This window comes from Triturus cristatus, chromosome 10, assembly GCF_964204655.1.
Source record: "Triturus cristatus chromosome 10, aTriCri1.1, whole genome shotgun sequence".
Taxonomy (NCBI): Eukaryota; Metazoa; Chordata; class Amphibia; order Caudata; family Salamandridae; genus Triturus; species Triturus cristatus.
In genome coordinates, this window is record NC_140593.1 from 272,781,758 (window position 1) to 272,804,411 (window position 22,654).

The 22,654-nt window shown below is 48.0% G+C and overlaps 1 protein-coding gene across 3 annotated transcripts in view; it reads left to right on the top strand.

Moving 5' to 3' along the window:
* CLXN (calaxin) overlaps positions 1-22,654 on the top strand; it is a 253,819-nt gene that overhangs the window by 109,572 nt on the left and 121,593 nt on the right. For all 3 annotated transcript variants that reach the window (XM_085631055.1, XM_085631056.1, XM_085631057.1), the window contains one exon: positions 16,528-16,679. In XM_085631055.1, coding sequence (XP_085487181.1) covers positions 16,528-16,679 — 152 coding nt within the window. The remainder of the gene's footprint in view (positions 1-16,527; positions 16,680-22,654) is intronic.

The following is a 22,654-nucleotide window of genomic DNA, read 5'->3' on the forward strand; positions in this document are numbered from 1 at the left end:
ACGTAGGTTCCATTCGGATATAGATCACCCATCTATGTTATACCTACTTGTGCTAGGATCATCATGCCGATTTTTTCTTGTGTGACTGATAACGCAGGGTGGCGAGCCAGCGGCAGATTCGGGGCGTATATAGGGGTTTTGTTTGCTAACAGACTGATGCGTTGCAAGGCTTGTGATGTTGTCCGTATTGTATTTATTTCTCGCAATGATAAATGATGTTGTGTATGTGTGAGTATGCTGGGTAGTGGTACTGGGTCAGCGTCGCCATCTTCTACTGCAAGGTGCCGCAGATATTGTACTGGGTGATACCAATAGTATGCATATTGTGTCTGAGCACATAAGTAATATAGATAGATATCAGGGGCTGTAAATCCTGCCTGAGGGATATGGAAGTGACATGGTTTGGAGACTTATTCGGGCTTGTTTACCGGCCTATATCAGTCTAGTGAGGTTCGTGCGTATCCTATTAAAAATTGAAGCAGGTGGTTTTATTGGTATATTAATAAAGAGGTACAGTAGCTTAGGTAACAACACCATCGTTATTAGTGATATTCCGGGGTGGCTAGAGAGAGGGGGAGTGTAATCCATCTAGTTTTTTGTGTTTCTATACAATCTATTGCGGTGTCATAGTTCTATCTAAGTACTAATTCAGAGTCACAGTGTATCCAGATTCCGAGATATTTAATTGGATCTTCCTGCCAGACAAGAGGGAATTGCATTTGTGGTGCTTTAGTATTCGCTGTTAGCGGTACCACTGCTGATTTGCTCAAGTTAATTTGTAGGCCCGAGTAGCGCCCAAATTGTATATATTCTCGTAATAGTGGTGAAAGGTTCTCTTCAGGGTCTCGTAGGTATAGTACCACATCATCTGCATATAATGATATGCTAATGGGTCTCAGGTTAAACCGCAGTGATGAGTGTGCGTATTTCTGACGTATTTTGCAAGCCAGCGGCTCTAATGCAATAGAAAAGAGCAAGGGAGACAAAGGGCAACCTTGTCTAGTGCCACGTTGTATTGGTATTACTTCTGATATATGTCTATTAACTTTGATGCGGGCAGTGGGTTTATTATATAAAAAGGCATACATCTCAAGCAGATGCGAAGTCAATAAGTCCGAATACGCTTTATAAAATTCACCAGTCTAGCCGTCAGGGCCAGGTGACTTACCATTGGGCAGTGATTTTATAGCTAACTGTACTTCTTCCACCGTTATGGGTTGGGCTAAGTATTCACGGTGTGTATCTGCTAGCCATACCAGCGCTATGTCTTCGATATAATGCCCTAGCGCTGTATGCTGTGTCCTATAGAAGTCGCTGTAAGTTTCCACGAATGTGTTTAGTATGCCCTGGGTGTCATAATGTAGCTGCCTGTTGTCATCCTCTATTTGTATAACAGTGTGTTGTTTATGCTCTGTCCGCACTTTTTGTGCTAGTATTCTGCCTGGTCTACCTCCTTCTCCTAACTTACTTGCTGCATGACGTCCGGAGGTATATTTTATTTCATCATCTGCTAGTGTATTGTATTGATTCATATCGTCCAGTAGATTGCCACGGGTAAGTGCACTATGGGTATTATCATATTCTGCTTCTAGAAGTTTTATGCGGTATTCACACTGCTTTAATTGAGTTCGGATAGCCCTTAAAAAGCTGGCATTTGTGCTTATTCAGAGGCCTCTTAGAGTTCCTTAAAGGCCTCCCACAACGTACCTGCACAATCAACTGATTTTGTATTGTCCGCAAAGTAATCTTCTATTGCCGATTCTATTGTGTCTTTGTAGATGGGATCCAGAAGTGCAGTGGCATTGAAACACCACACAAATGGAGGGGGTGTATATGTCGGCATCAGTAGAGCTAATAGAACAGGTTTATGGTCAGAGAGGGTTTTGGGGAGATGAGTTATGTCCTTAGTCCATGTGGAGGCTAGGCTTGAAAGGAGCCAATAGTCCAGCCTTGACCAGCTATTATGTACTGTCGATGAATGGGTGCTATCCAGTGTAGTTTGGATTCGTATGCGCCATATGTCAAGCATACGGAACTCTGTCATGCCATTTAAAATAATTGAGACTGCACATGTGTGATGTTCAGTGGTGTTTTGAGATCTGTCTTGCGTATCATCCAATGCTACAGTCAAGTCTCCCCCCTAGATCAGCTCTAGAGCTGGCAGGTCACGTATTTTTGCCCAGAGATTCATAAAAAAGTCGGGGTCGTCCGTATTCGGACCGTACACGGTAATAATACCAACTTTGGTGCCTCTTAGGATGCCTGTGACAATTACGTATCTTGCTTGCGGATCAATGAGCGTCTGATCTAATAGAAAGTGAGTGCCCTTACGTATAATGGTTGTGACCCCTCGTGCATATGAGGAGTAAGTCGCCGATGCTACAAACTCGCCCATCTATTACCTAATTTATTTGCTTTGTGTTTAAGTAAATGCGTTTCCTGGAGTAATGCTACATCGACATGATGTCTATCAAGATAGGCAAAAACTTGCCTAATCTTTTTGGGGCTATTGAGGCCTCTGACATTCCAGGTTATAAATTGCAAGGGTGTAGTTTTAGCCATGGTGTGGGAGCTTTGTATCACCAATTATACCAAATAGGACTCAAGCTGCATGTATTTGCATCTGCTTACCTTCGCTTGTGTGTGCTGCATTGTAAGGTGTTGCATTTTTGTGTGCATGGACATAAGATCCCAGCAGGTATGTGACTACCAATGTATCAAACTCTCGTGCTGTCCCTCCCCCCACCCACTTCGCCATCCCAATTATGGCAAAGACAATTCCCTTTAACTACTGACAATACTATCCCACCCCAGTCCGGTCCTCCGGTTAATAAACAAAAACAAGAAATAAGAGCTGTGGTATACACAGGAGGGCGGCAGCTGCCAGCCAGCAACCCCAACAGTGACGCAGTTGGGGGATCGAGCCACAAACATATAGAACTGCGAATGCATATGAGAAGTGTGTTGTAACCTAGATATAAAAAGTCAATTACCTACACAACGGAAGTCCCAGAGGTTGCATCATTTTGGTACAGTGGTCTACAACAGTTAACCATTCAGCCTTACTTACATAGCCGGTGTGTCTCTAAGTGTCTCAAGGTGGCACCAAAAAATGCATGTGAGTCCTGTACAGTAATTTCAGACAACTCCTCATTTCTGTGCGCCAAGTCTCAAGAAGTGCAGTAGTTATTTGACATCTGCGGTATGATCCTGTTCAGCGTGTACTCCACTCGGAGATTTGCGACGAAGAGCTTGCGGGTGCTTTAGTTTTAGGAATTTAAGAACTTCCTTAGGATCGTTGCAAATTGTATTTTTACCATCGCCTATAATTTTCAGGCGAGCAGGGCATATCATTGCATAGAGGCGATATTGTTCTCTCTCAATTTCTTTTTCACATCAAGAAACTTCTTTCGGGCCTCTTGTACTTGCAATGTGAAATCAGGGTAGATGAAGATAGTCATTCCTTCATGGTTTAATGTTCCTAGTTCCCGGGCTTTGAAAAGGGCCGCATCTCTATTTCTATAGTTCGGTATTTTGGCGATTATGGGGCGAGGTCGTGCTCCAGGCTCCGGTGGCGGTGCGAGAGATCTGTGGGCCTTTTCAACAATGAATACACCGGAGAATGTTTCTCTGCCGAGGAGAGCGATTAATAATGTCTCGATGTATCGTTCCATGTTTCCTGTCCGCGTCGATTCCGCCACTCCCATGATGAGTAGGTTACAGCGATGTGAGCTGGCTTCTAAATCTTCAATTTTAGCCATCAGGGACTGTAGGGTCTTATCAGCTTTTGTTTGTTTCAATTCGAGTTGGATGTTGAGAGTCCTCTGCTTCCGATATTCGGCACTCCCATGTCTATACGCTCTGTATGTTTGTCCAATCTCTCCGACATGCGATCCACGCGGTACGTCAGAGAGTCTCCTTTCCCATCAATGTTTGTCAGAGTTGACTGTATCGTTGCAAACATTGACTGGAAATCTGCTGTCGTGTCAGAGCCTGGTGCGCACAGCCCTGTACAGTTTAGTAATCAGTTTTCGCTTTGTGGGGGCTACCAGGAGGACTTGCAAGGACTGCAAAGAGGGTGGTTCTACAGGAAATGACTTATAGTGTGTTCTGAGCACAAGTCTCAGGCGATGTATAGTGAATTGGAGCATCTAACATGACTGCAGCAGCAGGGAGATCCGTATTTAATATATGAAACGAGGCAAAGATGGTTCTCAGATTGTGAGAGGTAGAGCGCTCCGGTATGAAGCCGGATTGATCAGGCAGCACTAGATAGGCCATCAACTGTTGGAGTTTAGTAGCTAGTATTTTTGCTAGTATTTTCGCATCCAAATTGATTAGTGACAGAGGGCGGTAAGAGTCACACTTTTATTTATTTTATTTATTTAGTGTTTTCTATAGCGCGAACATTACCCTGCGTAGGGTATCAGAGCGATTTACAGCTGAATTTCGGTGAAACAGAACCGAATACGTTACAAGTCATTAGATGCCTACCAAGTTTAGAACAGAGCATTAGGCAGCAAAAGATAATATATACACATGTTGAATTACCATGAGTAGTTTAAAGTAAAAGACTACATTTTGAACATGTATATACAGGCCCATATAAGGTTAGTGAGCAGCTAGCGGGCACATGGAGTAGTCATGATAGGTTTGTAGACAGTGACAAAGATTTTGCTCTATGTACTTATGGGATAAATTTCCTCATATAGAATGCTTTTGCTTCCTTTTTGAATGCCGTGATGGAAGGAATTCTTCTAATGTTAGGGGGGATAGCGTTCCAGATTCTTGGAGCTGCCCCGGAGAATGCTCTATCATAAGTTCTTTTCTTACAAAAGCGAGCCGGTTTCAATAGAAGGTCTGCATGGCTCCTGGAAAATCGGCACCCTCCTGAGAGGGTGCTTTATCTTTTTTAAGTAGTGTTATGATCAGACGCTGCTGCAGGGATGGTGGTAACATGCCAGACTCATGTGCTTCCGCATACACCTCTAAGAGGCAGGGAGCTAAAAGATCTGCGTATTCTTTATAAAACTCAGCTAGGCTAGCTGGACCCGGAGCTTTTTTGTTCGGTAGGGATCCTATTGCCGCTTTAATATCTGACTCATCAATTGGCTGACTGAGGTACTCATGGTGACCATCAGCCATCGAAGCGCAAGCTATATCAGCCAGTTAATCATCAAGCGCATCATCATCCATAACCCCACGTGAAGTGTACATCTCTGCGTAACAAGTTCGGAATTGATTTACTATCTCTTGGGGTGTAAAGTGCTCCCCCCTTGTGTATCCACTATTTTAGTGATGTGGGGATGTTCAGTTCTAAATTTGAGTCTGTTGGCCAATTGGCAACCTGGTCGGCCTCCCTCGCCATATGCCCTGGCCACATGACGACGCAACAGGTAGCAGGTTTCGGTTTCCGCCATTGTGTTATATTCCATGATCTGTTCCTGTATGCGTGCTAGTGTGGCAGTGCTCGGATTGGCTGTGTATACACGTTCTAAGTCAGTCACTGTGGTCTCTATTTTTGAGAGTTGCCCCCTTATGTCCCGCAAGATGCCGACTGTCGTGCTAATGCACACCCCCCTCACAGTAAGCTTAAAGGCCTCCCTTAAAGTGGCTGCGCTATCGACCGAGCCCACATTTAGTTCAAAGTGTTGCACTATTGCCTTCCTTATCGCTTCAGTGTAGAGAGGGTCTAGTAGAGCCTCCACACGAAAGCACCAGGTGAATGGGCGGTGAGTGATGGTGGGAACACTGCGGACCAGTTTCACGGGATTGTGATCAAATAATGTGCGGGGAAGCTGGTCAACGTCCGTGACCCAATTGTTGGCTTAAGAGCCAATAGTCCAGCCGAGACCAACTGTTATGTGCCGGCGTAGCGTGTGTACCACTTCTTGTCTCATCATTGCGTATACGCCAGGCATCCACCAATCCCATTTCGAACATAATCTCCTTTATGCACTGGGCTACTTTCATCGTGCGGGGTCCCTGCGGGTTCGATTTATCTTTCGTAGGATCCAAATGTGTATTTAAATCACCCCCCACAAAATGGCTGCATCCAGCCAGGTGCGCAAGACATTAAGCATCTGAAGAAATACTTGTGGTTCATCAAGAATAGGGCCATATATGTTAATAACAGTGATCAGTGAGAGACCCAACTTTCCATGAACCATGGCACAGCGCCCCTCATTATCTGTGTATGTTTTGATTGGAGTAAATGGCAGTCCCCAACAGAACAAGAACCCCCCCTTGCGTTTGTAGAATACAATGAGGCCAATTTATATCCAGCTCACCTAGTGGCAATCTTGGCTTCCGATGACCCAGTAACGTGAGTCTCCTGTAAGAGAGGTATCTGAAACCCATGACGATCCAAGTATGCAAACATTTGACACATTTTTTGGGGGGTATTTAGCCCCTGGATATTCCATGTTAGACAGGTGTATCTATCGCCCTTGAGCTACAATGACTATACTTAGCAGAAGCGAGTAATGATTCAAAGCATGTATGGCTAAACAGTAGGTAAGTATTGTGGCCAATATGAGTGTACAATCACATTTAACAATTCCGAATGCGGAACAATAACATCACCCTCCCCCACCCACTTTAGCATCCCCAATTCACCAAAGCCAATTCCCCAAAACACCACAAACCCCAACATAGGGGAACAAATGCAAACACTGGAAGTGGGGTATACCCATTGGGGGGGGCCCTGTGGCACATCTACTCCCAGTTGGACCCGGGAGGTGGCCGCCGTCATTAACTACATACTCCCTGGGGCAGCAATCGAAAATTAACAAAGACAATTGCCAGTGTCAACAGCAGCCGAACAATGTCAAAGTGGTATTCGATAAGTGTGATAACAACAATTAACCAAGGTGGCACAGGTTATGAATTTCCAGTACATACCAACGGCTCAACCCGCCTCACCGTAAATGGCGTGCCCAGAGACCAACTTGCATCGGAACACTTACAGTTGTTTTCAGACATGTGTGCAAACTCACAGGATATATACATCAATCATCATTGTCCGACGTATCAGGTGGCGCCTGCTTCCTGCGGTGGATGGATTTTGCAAAGTCCATGGCCTGCTTGGGGCTGGTGAAGATTGTAGCCTTGTCATCAGTGCCTATGCAAAGACGGGCAGGGTAAAGAATAGCATACGGGATGTTCTCCTTGACCAACAGTTTTTTCACAGTCTGATATTCCTTCTGGGCTGCCTGGACGGTGGCGGTAAAGTCCGGGTAAAAGATAGTGTATTACCTTGATACGTGATGGTGTCCTTCTGACGGGCAATGCGAAGGACTGCATCCCGATCATTAAAGTTCAACAGTCTTGCGATGATTGGTCTTGGTGGAGCACCCGGAGGAGGGCGAGTCGCCAAAGAGCGATGAGCTCCCTCTACGATAAGCATAGTCGAGAGATGTTCAGCCCCGCAGATGTCCCGAATCATATTCTCCACATATGTTTCCAGCTTGCCAACGTTTGTGGACTCCGGCAGACCCAAAATGTGCATATTATAACACTGTGAGCGCGTTTCAAGGTCCTCATTTTTAGCCTGGATGACCACCAAGATCTTTTCAATGTCGTTGGTTTTGGCGGTTACCTGTAGGAGCCCGTCTTCAGCGCTGGAGATGCGTTGCTCAGCCGCGCCGATTCTAACTGTCTGCTTGTCTAATTTGGCAGATATATTGTCCATACGGCTACTGAGGGCCTCAATCTTGCCATCTATAGACTGTAGACTAGCCTGGATTGAGGACAGGGTCTTTTCCAAAGCAGTGTGGGACTCGGACGTGGCGTGCAGTGCTGAGTCGGAAACGGCAGATTGCAACGGTTTCCCTGACTTGTGCAGCTCGAAAGTGAGGCGCGGTTGGTTTTTATCCAGTTTGCCCATTTTACAGAGTGAACAACAATGTAAATGATTATATATCTCAGTCGTGTTGCATAAGCACCTCCACTGTTAATGACACTGCGCAATTGCTTGGGCAGGGTCCACAGGTTCAAAGGGCTATATTGAATGTGGAGACGTGGCAGCGAGGGACCGGGCTCGGGAAGATCCTCAACAACCCACCAGCGAGCCAGGAACGGAAGGCCGCCTCAATCTATATGCAGATGTTGAGTTTCAGTGCAGCTCGCTATACACCAGACCGGCTCACACTGTAAAGGGAATTGTTTATGTAGTATCAAATAAATGTGGTGGCAGAATGCAAGCAGATAACGGGAATCATCGCGTGTCCACCATATCTCGCAGCAGCATTGATGAAGAACAGTGCATAGTAACCAAAGTAGTTAACAGTGAGGCGGCCCAAATCCAGCAATGCGAGGCCGTCACGCAGGGGGCCTCCAGAGCAGAACCCCAGGGAAGGAGCACACCACAGGCCGTCAGGAAGGAGGTGAAGTCCCGGCGAGCGGAAGAGTTAAGCCGCCAGGCCCATCAGCAATATGCAAGGCGGGAGGCCCGTCGCAGTGTCACCCCAGGACGTCTGTTCTTCTCCGACTCTAGCGCCAGCCTGCCGCGATCACCTCGGGCAGATAGACATCCCGCAGACACAATCCCAACACCAAATCCAAAACAAGGCCGCGATACCACATTGCCTCCGTGGCCGCACGTCGATCCCGGCTCCCATACGGCGGAGCCGCAGCAGCGCAAGTTGGTGGCTCACTGAGTCGGATCCTCGCAGGATGCAGAGTGGGGCAGGTCAAGTAAGCGAGCAGATTACGCACTCGGCACATATCGCAGGCAGGCAGGGGCGGCGGTAATGATGCAGCCCCGCGCGCCCTGTCTGCTTCGGGGCCTTCAGACTGCCCTGACTGCAGTGGACAACCAGAGGAGTGTGAGGTGGGCAGGGAACTCGCAGCAACTCCCTCCGTGCTGACTGATGGCTAGAGTGGAGGGACAGATTTGATCTTGAGTCTGGGCCCAGAAAGCTCCTGAACAAAGGAGAAACCCGGAGGAGACAACAGTCCACCCGGGACATCAAAACTGTTTGACCCTGCCCCCACGTCCTTGCCCCTGACAGACGGCACCAGGACTTTTTTCCTGACTGGAGGCCACAGCTCGTGAACAGGCCTGAGAAGCTTTAGAGCAGGTGACTGCTGCGTGGCAGCACAGGCTACGCAGGCATCCCACCAGCGTGCCTGACTCGGGTGGACGGCTCTAGAGAGACTATACCACTGCGGCAAATGCCCTCCCTGACAACTGGCCTTCGGAGGGACAGCAGATGTCGAGCTCCCGCCCTGGTAGGTGGGTTTTGGGGAGAAGGCTCAGGACTTGGGGATGGTGCACGCTATGGGGAGGTCACATGAAAGGCACAGGATAGGCACTGACCCGAACTGTCAGGGAGAGGGGCATGTCATAAGAGGGGCAGAAGTGCCACCTGTTGCCCAAGTGCCCCTGACCTTAGCGCAAAGTACACAGTGCACAAACAAGAGCTATCGGAGAACCACCCGCTGCACGTATGCTCTTCTTTGACACTTGGAGAGGGGGAGAAGAGTTGCAGGGTTCCGGTCATCCAATACCCCTTCTTTTCCTCTGGGGGCCTACAGAGAAGGCGCTACCAATCTGACAGCCTTGAATCGAACACCACCCTTACAGCAGCAACAAGGAGCGACTAGTTTTTCCGCGTTAACAGGCACTACGGTTTGCTGACTCTCAAAAGTCCACTCCCATCACCAAAGTTGGCGCAACAGACGAGAGAGTGGGCAGTAAGCAGTCACCTACAGGGCCACCTATGTATTATCATGCACTGGGCGTAGACTCCAGACACACATCAGTACACAGCGACCCCCGCCACTGCCCACACAGCACAATGGTCAAAGGCAAACACTAAAAGGCACACGTAGTGGCAGACATGTGGAGCCAAACAGGAGAAAGACCCCCAAGCTTTGGGATGCCCCCTTCGGCCATATTCTCGGCACAATGCAGATAACTGAAGACCACATGGACAAATTCCTGGCAGAGATTCGATTGGACATTGTGATCCAACTTCAAAAACTGCACACAGGAACTGAGAAGAGGAGTCACAGAAATAATACAAAGAGTGGATTATCTGGAGCGCACAGTGGATAAGAGGACTGAGGATCAAGAGATGTTGTGGCAACAGGTCCAGTCCTTGGAGGAACGCACAACAGATCTACTGCTAAAGCAGTAAGACCCCTAGAATCACAGTAGATGCAACAATATCCATATCAGGGGTGTATCGGCAAGCGCAGAAGGCTCTGCTATCATGACCTTCACTAAAGAACTACTGCAGGCAATTAGAGGCTATCCAGACCTACCAGCCCCCAGACTTGACAGGGCCCAGAGGGTCTTCACCAATTTCACCAACTCAGGCTTGGGATAGGACAACCTGATAAGGGTGCACTTCTTTGAGGAAAAGGAGAAAATACAGAGGAAGGCCAGGAGCAAGGCTGACTTGGTCTTTGTAGGACACACTATCCAGCTCTTCCAGGACTTGTCTCAGACGCCGCTGGGAACTCCACCCAGTCACAGACTTTCTTAACAAAAAAACTAATCAAATATCAGTGGGGCCACTCCAGTTGATCACTGAAATGGGCCGGGAAACGCTTCACAGTTAAGACTCTAACAGAAGCGTAAACCTTGCTAGGTCTGTCCCCTGACAGGGAGGATGAGCCGACCCCGGACGAGACACAACACCGACTGCAGCGCCAGCGACCAATATGCATTATAAACCATCAATCCAACGACAGCTGATCGGAAGAGACCAAAGCGGAACCATCACTTACATCTCCAGGGGTCCACGGTGGTTACCCCATAGGACGCAGGTAGCTGAGCATTCGAGTGGACTGACGGTTGGGTGACAGGCCTAGAGGTGAGGTACAACATTGCCTCTTCCCCTTGCACTTACACCATTCAGTCCCTGTCAGCAGTCTCAACTATTTGTAAGAGACTTTAGAGAACCACAATTTCGAGGGTCACTCCTTGCATAGACACTCTATGTGGTGCCACACATTAGGTGGACTAACCCCATGAGAACTGGCCCCATTGGCCTCTTACTGTTTACAAATGTCCCCATATTAACATGTTCAACCTTTCTTCTCTCCTCTTCTCCCTTTATGCTTCACACAGCACTTAGACATAAGCTTTCACCCGTTATTACAGCACCACAGCAGTCCGTTATTGCCATGACAGATGCTATGCTTCCTGGGGTAGCCATCACCCCGGACACATCCCCCCCACTCTGAACCTCCTTGCCCTTAATGTGAAAGAGGTAAATTCATCCAACAAATGCCATCAGGTCAGGTGATACTTCTTGAAACAGGGTGCTGACATACTTTGTATGCAGGAGACCTACCTTATCAAGGCAGATCATAGACGCAAATCTCATCCTGCATATTCTCATCAATACTGGGCCTCCCCTGTCCCCAAAACAGCTGGGTCACCATTCTCTGTAAACCACATACAGGGGAAAAAACCTTCAGTCACTTGAGACCCTGAGGGCCGATATGTAAAACTCACTCTCGCTTGAGGATGGACGACAATCCCACTCCTCAACATCTACGCCCCAACACGGCACAAGATTCTTACCTCCAGATACTCCTGCAACAACAACTGAAGGTAGACAGTGGGCACATCATAGTCGGAGGTGAGCTAACCCTAGACTGGGACCCTGAGTGAGACAGACAGTCTCACATATACCAAGGAACAGGCATGATGTCTGCACTCCTTAAAAAAGAGATTGCAAAACTTGGAATGACAGACTCCTGACTAACCATGCATCCAGACGAAAAGAACGACTCCTTTTTCTCCCATGTACATTCATCCTACTCATGAATAGATTACATCCTAGTCACTCACTCCCGCCTTCCCATTCAAGAATCCGCATTACATCCGATGTATCCATATCCAATCATGCTCATCTAGCTCTCAATTGGAGAGATAATTTGGCCACCAAAAAAGGTCAACCGTAATGGCGATTTGATCCACAACTCCTCCGTGATCCCTCTAATAGACAAGCAATTCGCACAGTGATAGCTGAATATTTTGAACATAACACTGCTAAGGAGGTGTCCCAGCAAACACTATGGGACGCGTTTAGGGCCACTAAAAGGGAAGTTATGATCTCTGTAGACATAGAGAAAGCCAAAGAGAAACACATTGTCAAAGACAAACTCACCACTGAGATCAAGGAAACGGAAAAGGAGGATAAGCAATCCCCTGCGCAAACCCTCAAACGCAAACTCTCCATCCAGTTTACCATAATTCCCAAACCTGGAGAGTACCCAGTACTTTGAGGGTCCTACCGCCCCAATTGCTCTGCTGAACACAGACGCAAAACGCTGTTCTAAAATTCTGGCACAGTGCCTGGACCAACTACTGCCTGGGTTAATTGACCGGACCAAGTTGATTTCATACGCAACAGACAATGGGCAGTCAACCTTAGGTGACTTGCCCACCTTATAGAAATAATCTGCAAGATATCCTGGCGTTCCTGGTTTCACTGGGCACCGAAAAAGCATTTGACCATGTCAGCTGGACATTTCTGGATTGCGTCCTTACAAAAACTTGGATGGGTCTCAAAATGAAAGACAGAATAATGCCAGATTATGCCTCCCAGACAGCGATCATCCGGGTTAACGGTCACTGCACAGGCCAAATCAAGCTCCCTAGGGGGACAAGACAGGGATGCCCACTCTTGTGCCTCCTCTTTGCCCTTGTGGTGGAACATCTGGTGCTGAAGCTTAGGCACACCCACAGTATCACTGGTATTCCCTTTGGGGTCACTGACATTAGCTCAGTCTGTTTGCCAATGACATCCTCCTCACCCTAACAAACTCGCCAGACTACTTGCGGGCATTAATGTCTATCCTGGACCATTTTGAAACCATTTCTGGATTTAAAATTAAAATAAATCATCGGTGCTAAATCTCACAATAGGTCAACAGGACATGCCGGCTCTGAAAGCACAGTCCCCAGTCAAATGGGCCCCAACATCCTTGCGATACTTAGGCCTGCAGATCACCCCCCAGCTGGCAGACTGGTCTGGTATAAACTGGGAGCTCTACTGCAAAGCTATTCTTGACGACCTGAGGAGATGGAAACGGCTTTATCTCTCCTGCCTTGGTAGGATAAATGTTGTCAAAATGAACGTCCAACCTCGCCTACTATACCCCTTCCAATCCCTCCCAACACCCATTGCTGAAACAGACATTACCAACCCACAGAAGAGGATCCGGCTTTTACCTGGAACAGGATACAAATAAGTTCCAAATGCTACTCAAAGTAAGGGGCGAGCCTTTTGTGTCCTGATTTCCTAGAATACTACTGGGTGGCCCACCTACGGTTCATCTCAGAATGGACAGTGCGGGAGAGCAAGAAGCACTGGTTCCATAAGGACAGGGCGGTGCCCCGCGTCTCTCACCTCAAAAGCGCCTACACTGCCACACCAACGAGAACAGTCCTGGAAGTCTTGGACCGTCTGGCCACCAAAAAGGGCTTTCTGACCCTCCTCTCTCCTAACACACCCATAATCTAATATACTGGCTTTACTCCTCCCCATGACCCTAGAACCTTCACTAGCTGGACAGACCGCGACTGCCACATACTCAGGGACTAATTCCATAATGGCTCCATTAAGTTGTTCGAACAGTGTTCCCAGGAATAACATATCCCTGAAACCGCCTGACTCCAATGCAGCCAAGTAGGCATTGTGCCTTACACCCAGTTAACGCACAAGTGACCCGCAAACTGACACCCTTCGAGGATCTCACAAGGTCCTTCTCGGGCACCAAAGGGCTGATATTCAAGGCGTACAAGATTAAAGAGGCCTCAAAGCCAAGTCTCCCCCAGCCTTTCCAATACTGCTGGAACACAGCCTTAAGAGAACCCGTGGGAGCCAAAACCGGGTATAAACTCGGGTGTGACATTGCTAAAACTCTATGCAGCATCCCTCATAGATAATGAGCATATAAAGTAATGTATCATTGGTATCTAACTCCAGCCCCTCTCCACAAAATGCGACCTAACACCCCAGCACTTTGCTGGAGATATGGGCAGGCAGAGGGAACTTTCCTACACATTTAGTGGGAGTGTGCAGACATATTGGAAGGAACTCTTAGGGCATATCAGAGGCACTTTGGGATATTCCATCCCCGTGCATCCCCTCACCACCCTCCAAAGGCATTCTACCCTCCACCATGAAGGACGCAACAACAAACGATAGGACACTCGTCTATCATGATAGAGGGAGCTAAGCAACTCATTGCGTCCAGCAGGACAATAAAGAGCCCACATCAGAGACACACCGGTTTTATAAAATGTGTCAGGTGCTTGCCATGGAAAAGATTACTGACGCACTCACTCTTTCAGACAACAAATGTACCAGTGTGTGGCAGCCACTAATAGATTACATGGAGCGATTGGAAATCCATAGCTTTCAACTTTAGCGGCTTCAAGCCTTACAGCCTTTCCGGTAAGTTGACACGACAGCAGTGCCTCTCTTCCCCCTACCACTGTCTCTCGCTCTCCTCGGCAGTACCAAGGCGATACCAGCGCAGTCCCCTCCACTCTGTCACCGACGATGGCCTGGAGAGGAACACATGCCTCTCCCGGAGACTCTCCCCGGTGCCTTCTCCCCTCCTACCACTGGGAGAACCCTGCTGACCACTTCCGCGCGTGCCCAACAACGGTCGCAATACAGCTGCCCCCCAAAACCTGGGGCACCACTAGGCATATAAGAGAACCCCTCCCTCCCCCACCCCTCCCTTTTCCTTCCTCTTTTTGTATTCTTCAGTTATTGTTATTCCTGTTTATACCACTTGGTCCCAGCAGCAGCACTCGCCAGCTTGGGGATAAACTCTCCTTTTGTGACTGCACAGCCCTTGACCGCCTTGGCCTGGAATGTTTCAAAGCGCTCATGTGCGAATGGAAATATGTAAGTTATTGAAAATCCAATACAAAGATTTATACAAAAACAGACTGACCAGGAGGGTAAAATCTGAGGAGGATTATATGGAACTGTATTCTGTACCCGTGACATCTAGAACAAAGTGTATGTGAGCAGCGAGCGTTCAACTCTCCAAGCTGCCTGCTAGCAAGCAAGAGAAACCCCGAAAAAGCCCATAAAATGAACCCCATGTAACCCGGCCCAGGTAAGATGCATTCAGAGGCACAAACACATCCTGGCACACGTTGGGCGAGGCCACACTCTACAGTATATATTGCATAACAATACATAATGAAAGGAATGTGCACACAGCTGACTGTATGGTCCAAAAGAAGGCAGACTGTCCTCCAGCCTAGAGTGAGCCCAGATGGGATCCGAAGCAGAATGGGTTATAGGACATTTTCCAGCTCTGTCCACCACCATATCAGCTCCACAATTTTCCCAGCTGAGTCCAGATCAGGAGAGCACATGCTCAAGTAATGCACCGGAATGCGGCTTGCATCAAGCAGGCCCAAGTAAAAACAAGCATTGGCATAGCCAATAGGTCTCGCCTTTGGGACCTTATAAGTGTTTAGCCATGCAACAGTTGCATAACTAAATACTTCTAAGGTCCCAAAAGCGAGAACTATTGGCTATACCAAGCGGCCGTGCGGCCGCGAAAGTGATCGCGATCAAACATCAAAGCGGCCGTGCGGCCGCGAAAGTGAAAGTAATCACTTGCACTGTAGCTCTAGGCTGGCCTGGTAGCACTTTTCGGAGCCCTCTCAAAAAGTCTCGCCAGACCAGCGCATGCGCTGGGTCAGGCGAGACCTAAACACAGCAAAAGGGACCCACCTTATGGATTTTATACGTTGTTTCAAGTGAAATGTCACAGATAAGGTCAAATTACCAACAAGCGCAGATGAATTCACCATTCCAGCGCCCAGATACCCCTTGGGGTGACAGTGTTGCTCTTTACAAATGCCATTTGATTGATTGATTGATTGATTGATTTATGGATTCCAGCAGCCGCCTAAAAACACTGTTGCCCTCAAGTGACAATTCAGCCAGGATTAGGAGTCAACCAAACATGGCATTCAAATTGCGTCTTGATGAAGTGAGAGTCTGTCTGACAAAACACTGGTGCCTGAATTTGTGACCCTTGCAACACCGCCAACAACCCTGCATACCAGTGGAGTAACCATAGATCATGACCTGCTGTAGCAGAGTCTGCTCCCTGGTGCCACCATGCTGTTGCCCACCATCACCCCTTACTCTTCTAAAATGCAGCACCTGAGCAATAACATCTTCACCCACACCACAGACAGTTCCTAGACCTCCTCAGAAAAAGAAGGAAGGCATTATGAAATCCAAAGGAAAGGGGAGGAGTTAAACACAAACATGCTGCCTCTTTCTTTTGCTTTTGACAGCCTATCCCAGGAGGTGGTTAAACTCTTTCCGTAAGGACTGTGATGAGGAAGGCAGACAGGGTGGGAATGTCATTTGAATCAGATGGTTAGGCAGTGGGTGGTTTGAAACCATAGCCTCAAATGGCCAATCATGCTGGTTAATTTTCACACACCATTTTGTAGTTTTAAGAATTGGTCGGTTCCATACTATAACTCAGCACTTCTATTTGTTTTCCTAGACTGTTTTAATGTATTTGATTTGAACGGTGATGGGTACATTTCCCGGGAAGAAATGTTTCACATGCTGAAAAACAGTCTCATCAAACAACCAACAGACGAGGATCCAGATGAAGGAGTAAAAGACCTCGTTGAAATCACACTGAAGAAGATGGTGAGTAATATTTTTGACACTAGATGCTGGAGTGGGTCAGTAGGCACCATAAATCTACCGACAAGTATTTATTTCCCACAGAAACCAGGCCAGTCTTTAAAATGATCTCCTTTTATACTTTCATTAAAATGGTCTCCTTTTATAGTGCCAATAAAATAAATATTTTGCTCTGCTAGAAATCTATAATCTCAAACCCATTACCACAAATCCATTACAAATATTTTATGTTTATCACAATTGGATTTTTTTTATTTCAAGGGGAACTCTCCCACCCTCTTCTGACCCCTTTCATGGTTCCCTCGACCGTCCCCAAAAAATATGTGGTTATGGTTGGTGGATACATCATGGCAGTGGGTTTCTTAGTCATGTGAGTTAGAAGACCAGCATTATGTGACACATTATGTGACACTTTCTATTGACAGTATCATAGAACGCTGCCCACACTCTCTATTGAGACTTTCATAGTATTCCTCTTAAGTTCCGAAGTTTCACTCTGTGATCAAACTTTTAAAACTAATGACCTTCCCCCTTTGCTTACTAGCTTCTGATATACGTCTTGCCACATAAGTCCTGAGTCTAACACAAGTACTTTTCCTATCTCACCTGAACGCAAAATTGCAAACATGAAGCAGTTAACATTATGAGAAAGATTTTCGAAATTGTAAATTGTCTCTCTAGAATGCAGCTTGCATTAGTTTAAATCTTTTTCTTTTTGTAAATGGTTCCATCGTGCACCATTCCCCATAGTGTATGATCGGAAAAGTTTCAAAGTTAGGCATCTTTGCTAAACATATTTTTTTTTTTAAATGACTGTTCAATAGTGACAGTGTTTCCCCATCATAGGATTTTCGTTGAATTCATGAACATGGAATCCCAGACCATGTTTGGGAGAGCATTTTATGTTTCTAAGATTGTTTTCTTTTCGAATTAAAGTCCATCTACAAAGCTACATTGGGTGCTCTGACCCTTTAACTGGATGCCCATAAAACATTTGAGAGGGAACGGGGGCTTCATGGTGACACATTGCATGCTTTACAATTTTGAGGTTCCCTTTCAGGACTGGGCCCTGCAGTCTGGGAATTATTTTATTCCAGGATAAAGACAATGAATCCCAAAAATTAGAAACCACAAGCAGAAATGTTTTGCACATTCTCAAGTATGGGTAACAACAACATGCAAACATGGGAAGAGGTGAACCGGTGAAAAGCAGAACTCCCCCATCTAAAGGGGATTGAGAATCATTGTTTATCCTTGTTTAGGGGAAGAAGCAACTGGGAAACATCGTTTACAATGCACGGATTACATCGCATCCATTACAACGCGGTCATTAAAATAACGGCATTGTTACATCGCATACCATTACAACACACAGCTTGCTGTAGGGGGCAGAAGATGTTGGATTTTAAATCCAACACCTTCCCTACTGTGGCACAGACTTGAGTATGAATAGTAAGTTATACCATTCTAAAATCTAGCACCCCCCCTACAGTAAGTCGTAGTAATGAATTGCGTTGTAATGGTATGCGGCGTAACAACACGGTCGTTGTAATGATTACTTTTAAATGGCATGCGTAGTAAACGCATGCGTTGTAACATGGCCTATTAAAGCAACTTCTCCACAGCTGTGCATAGCAAGAGACCTCACAGATGCCACCAATCATTTCATTGCTGTAGCTATTTCCCTGCAAACTCTTGTTCCCTCTGTCTTAGCACATATAGGGTAATTAGATTACTATGTAATGAGACTGTCTTATCTTTTTCTAATGATTAGTTCCTGCAACAATTCGAAACGGAGAGGATCAGGCTAACTCCTTTCATACCATTTGTCCCACCACTGCATGCCCCTCTGAGTCTCAGTGAACTAAGCATTCAAGGCTTTGTATCGAAACATATTGCGCATTGTTCTGTATTGTCTGGAGTTTGCAGAGAAGGGACTTGTTGATGCCGGCATAGAGTGCGTTTCCATAGTCCAGTCTGCTGGTGATGAGTGCGTGGGTGACTGTCTTCCTTGACTCAGGGGGGATCCACTTGAAGGTCTTGCTGAAAATGCGGAGGGTGTTGAAGCAGCTGGAGGTGACGGCTTTGACCTTTCGGTTTATGGTGAGGGATGAGTCGAGTACGATGCTGAAGTTCTTGGCGTGGTCTGAGGAGGTAGGTGGGCTTCCGAGGGCAGTTGGCCACCAAATGCTATCCCATGCAGAAGGGGTGGTACCGAGGACGAGGTATTCAGTCTTCTCGGCGTTGAGCTTCAGGCAGCTGTTGGTCATCCAGACTGTGACATATTGCATTCCTTTCTGTAAGCTGAGTTTGGCAGTGGTGGGGTCTTTGGTGAGGGAGAGGATGAGCTGGGTGTCGTCGGCGTAGGATACTATGTTGAGGCCGTGTTGTCAGACGATGGCTGCGAGGGGGGCCATGTAGATGTTGAAGAGGGTGGGGCTCAGGGATGAGATTCTGATCCTTTGGCTTCTTCCGGAGAGGAATGATCGGATCCAGTCCAGGGCTGTTCCTTGTATGCCTGCGTCGTGTTGTCTGGCGACTAGTGTGCAGTGGAAGACGGTGTTGAAGGCCGCTGATAGGTCGAGTAGGATGAGGTCTACGGAGTGGCCTTGGTCCAGGAGGGTGCGAATGTCATCTGTGGCGGCAAGTAGGGCGGTCTGTGTGCTGTGGTTGCTTCGGAATCTGGATTGGGACGGGTCGAGGACGTCGTTCTCTTCAATAAATTGTGTCAGTTTCCTGTTGACTTTTTTCTCTGCAACTTTGGCTGTGAAGGGGAGGAGCGAGATGGGCTGATAGTTCTTGAGGTCAGTGGTGTCAGCTGTGGGCTTTTTGAGCAGAGGTCTGACTTCTGCGCGCTTCCAGTCATCTGGGAAGGTGCCTGTTTTGAAGGTGGTGTTGATGGTGCATTGTAGTTCGGGTGCGATGGCAGCCACGGCTCTGTGGTAGATGTGAGGGGGCAGGGGTCGGTGGGGGCCACCGAGTGGATGCTTTTCATGGTCGAGGTGGTGTCTTTGGTCGTGATCAGTGTCCAGTTGGAGATGGTGGGCTGGCTGGTGTTTCTGGGGGGCGGGGGACCCTCTGTGGCTCCTGGTGGATGGTCGATGGAGTTGTCGTAGAGGTTTTTGATCTTGAGGTGGAAATAGGTTCCAAGCTTGTCGCAGAGGTCTTGGGATGGGGTGATGTCTGTGGCTTCGCTGCATGGGTTGGTGAATTCTCGAATTACACTGAAAAGTTCCTTGGAGTTGGTGGAGTTGGCCAGGATTTAGTAGTGGATGAAGTTCCTTTTGGTGGCTCTGATCTGGTTGTGGTAGTCCGTCATGGCGTCCTTGTAGGTGGTGTGGTTTTCGGTTGGCTTGGTGTTTCTCCAGTTTTTCTCCAGGCTTCTGCGGGTGCGTCTGGCTTCTTGGAGAGCGGTGGTGAACCAGGCGTTGTCTGTAGGGGTTGCGTAGCAGTGCGAGCTAATCTGCGCAGTCGGAGATACGGGTGCCCAGGTGTGGTTGTCTCGGGTGGGGGTGGAGTTAAGTTGCTCGTCGGTAACCTTGCTCCAGTTCCTCAGGGTGGGCGTGGGTCTGGTTTGGGGGCCATTGGGTTTGTTGAGGGCGAAGTGTACACAGTGGTGGTCGGTCCATGGCGGCTGCGTTGTGTGGCTGTATTGGATGCTGTTTCCTTCCACGAAGATGGGGTTGAGGGTGTGTCCTGCTCTGTGGGTCGGTGTGTTGACGAGTTGTTTAAGTCTGATGCTGGCGAGATTGCCATGAAGGATAGCGGAGTTGGGGTCGCTGGGGTTATCGAGGTGGAAGTTCAGGTCTCCAATGAGTATGTAGTTTGTTGAGGCGATGTCGTGGGGTGCGATAAAGTCGGTGATGGTGGTGGCGTTGGCGAAGGGTGTTCGGGGGCTGGGTGGTCTGTAGACGAGGGTTCCTCGGAGTGTGGCTTTGGGGGAAGGGAAGATTTTGCTGGAGGTGGTGAGGCGGAGGGTGCTCTTGTGGGCGATGGCGAGGCCCCCTCCTGGGTGGTTGGGGCGGTATTTCCTCTGGATCTTGTATCCGTCTGGGATGGTGGTGCTGATGTCGGGGGCAGAGGATGCGTTGGTCCAGGTCTCTGTAAAGAAGGCAATGTCGAGCGAGAGAGTCGAGTAGGTTCCAGATTTCCATGGCGTGTTTGTCGCCAGTCCTGGCGTCTGCAGTGTTGGAGGCCGGGGTGGCAGGGAGGGTCTGGTGGCAGTGGAGACAGGAGAACTGGCCATGGGTCGTGTTCGGCGAGGCCTGTTGGCATTCTCTAAGTCTTCCAGGGTTGAGTGCGAGGAGGGTGGTGGTGTCATAGCGATGAGTAGTGGGAGGTCTAGGATTCCTGGCGCAGGCCGCGGTCGGGTCACGGATGGGCGCAGACGGGCTTGCCTTTGACGAGCCTTCGGGGCGGCATTAAGTAGGGGAGGTGGGAGGGAGGAGAGGCTGTAAGGCGGGAGTGGGGGAATTCTGTGGGGAAATTCCGGGGGGGAATTCCCGGAGGGGAATTCCGGGGGGGAGGGGCTGCAGGGGCAGCAGCGGCAAAAGGCGAAAGGAACAGGCAGGCACGAGAAAATAAAAACAGTGGTGGAATTAGAGCAAGACACAGATGGGCAAAATAACAGTGGCACAACAGGGAATAATTAAGAAAAAAACAGCTGAGAAAGGTTACGGTGGTTGCAGGCAGTCTGGTCCCAGTTGGAGCGGGCAGCAGGCGCAGGAGCGCACAGCAGTCTTTAACCTCCCAAACAGGAGGTCGGGTCGGGGTCTGGAGGCAAGAGACGGCACAGCAGAGCTGCGGGGAGAGAGTGGACATAGTCCGAGGGTCGGAGGTCTTACTCCTTATGTATTAAGGCCGGACTTGGAACTCAAAGCAGCCATGGCAATTCTGTCAGAACAGCCCCCGGGGGGGGCGTAAGTGTGAAGCACTGCTGCTTCTGTTACTCAGGGCTGAAATTGCTGCACCACTGCAAAACCGGGCCCCAGTAACAAACCCCACCCCCACCGCTGCAAGCCGGCCCCCAACCTTCCAGCCACTCGCGGAAATGCCGGATGTCAGTTCCGCCTAGTCCTGCTTGTCCTGTATAGTCCAATGTCTGTCTCCTAGAGTATCCATATCTGCCTCTACCAGCCCAGAGGGAGACGGTGGTTCCTCCATTTTTTTCAATTGGGGTTGTGTCCTGTGAACTGCAACCAGCTTCCTGAAATGGCTACACCTTCTCTTTATCTTGTTTGGTCTGGAGGCGATATTGCAGTTTACACTATATAGTATCTGGGTTGTGCCGTGACTATTAAGCACGTAGGTGTCTCCAGCTTCAGGGTTTCACCAGGATGTATGGGATAGTATGCTTTCGGTTTCAGCCTGAAATCCTAGAACAGATCTAAACTAGAAACATCTCCTAATGAACCAAGGATGAGGGGTCCATTTAGTATGTTTTTATATGTATTTTGTTTTAGCAAACTAATTTTGTAGATTTTAAATTTACAATATAGTTTTATTGTTGTAAACAACATTGTATGATTTTAATTAATTGACAATAAATTGATTGATTGATAGAAACACCCCCCACTTCATAAAATTGTTGTCTAATCAGAAATATACCATTCGCAAAAATGTATTTCAATTTGGTGAGGCCAAGGCAATTCAGTTGCGCCCTGACTTTGGGTTCTGTTGTTGCATGGAGGCAGGGATTGCCTAACATCTGAAGCTCTGGTGAATAAAGTACTGTATTTCCCACATATTGTGCGCTCTAATGCCACGCCCATTTTGTGTAGGTTGCTGTGTTAGTTTGCCTTGTTGGCAATGCAGTCAAGTGCGCAAACACTGCAGCCAGCAGCCACGGGGATGCAGCTCATTTTTCAGCTGTCTTATGCAATAGATATGGGCCTGGGCGATAGCAGCGTTGATCAAACTGTGCTTGTGCTACACAGTAGTAAAGTTCTAGTACGTTCAGTCCGCCACAAGTATAGTGG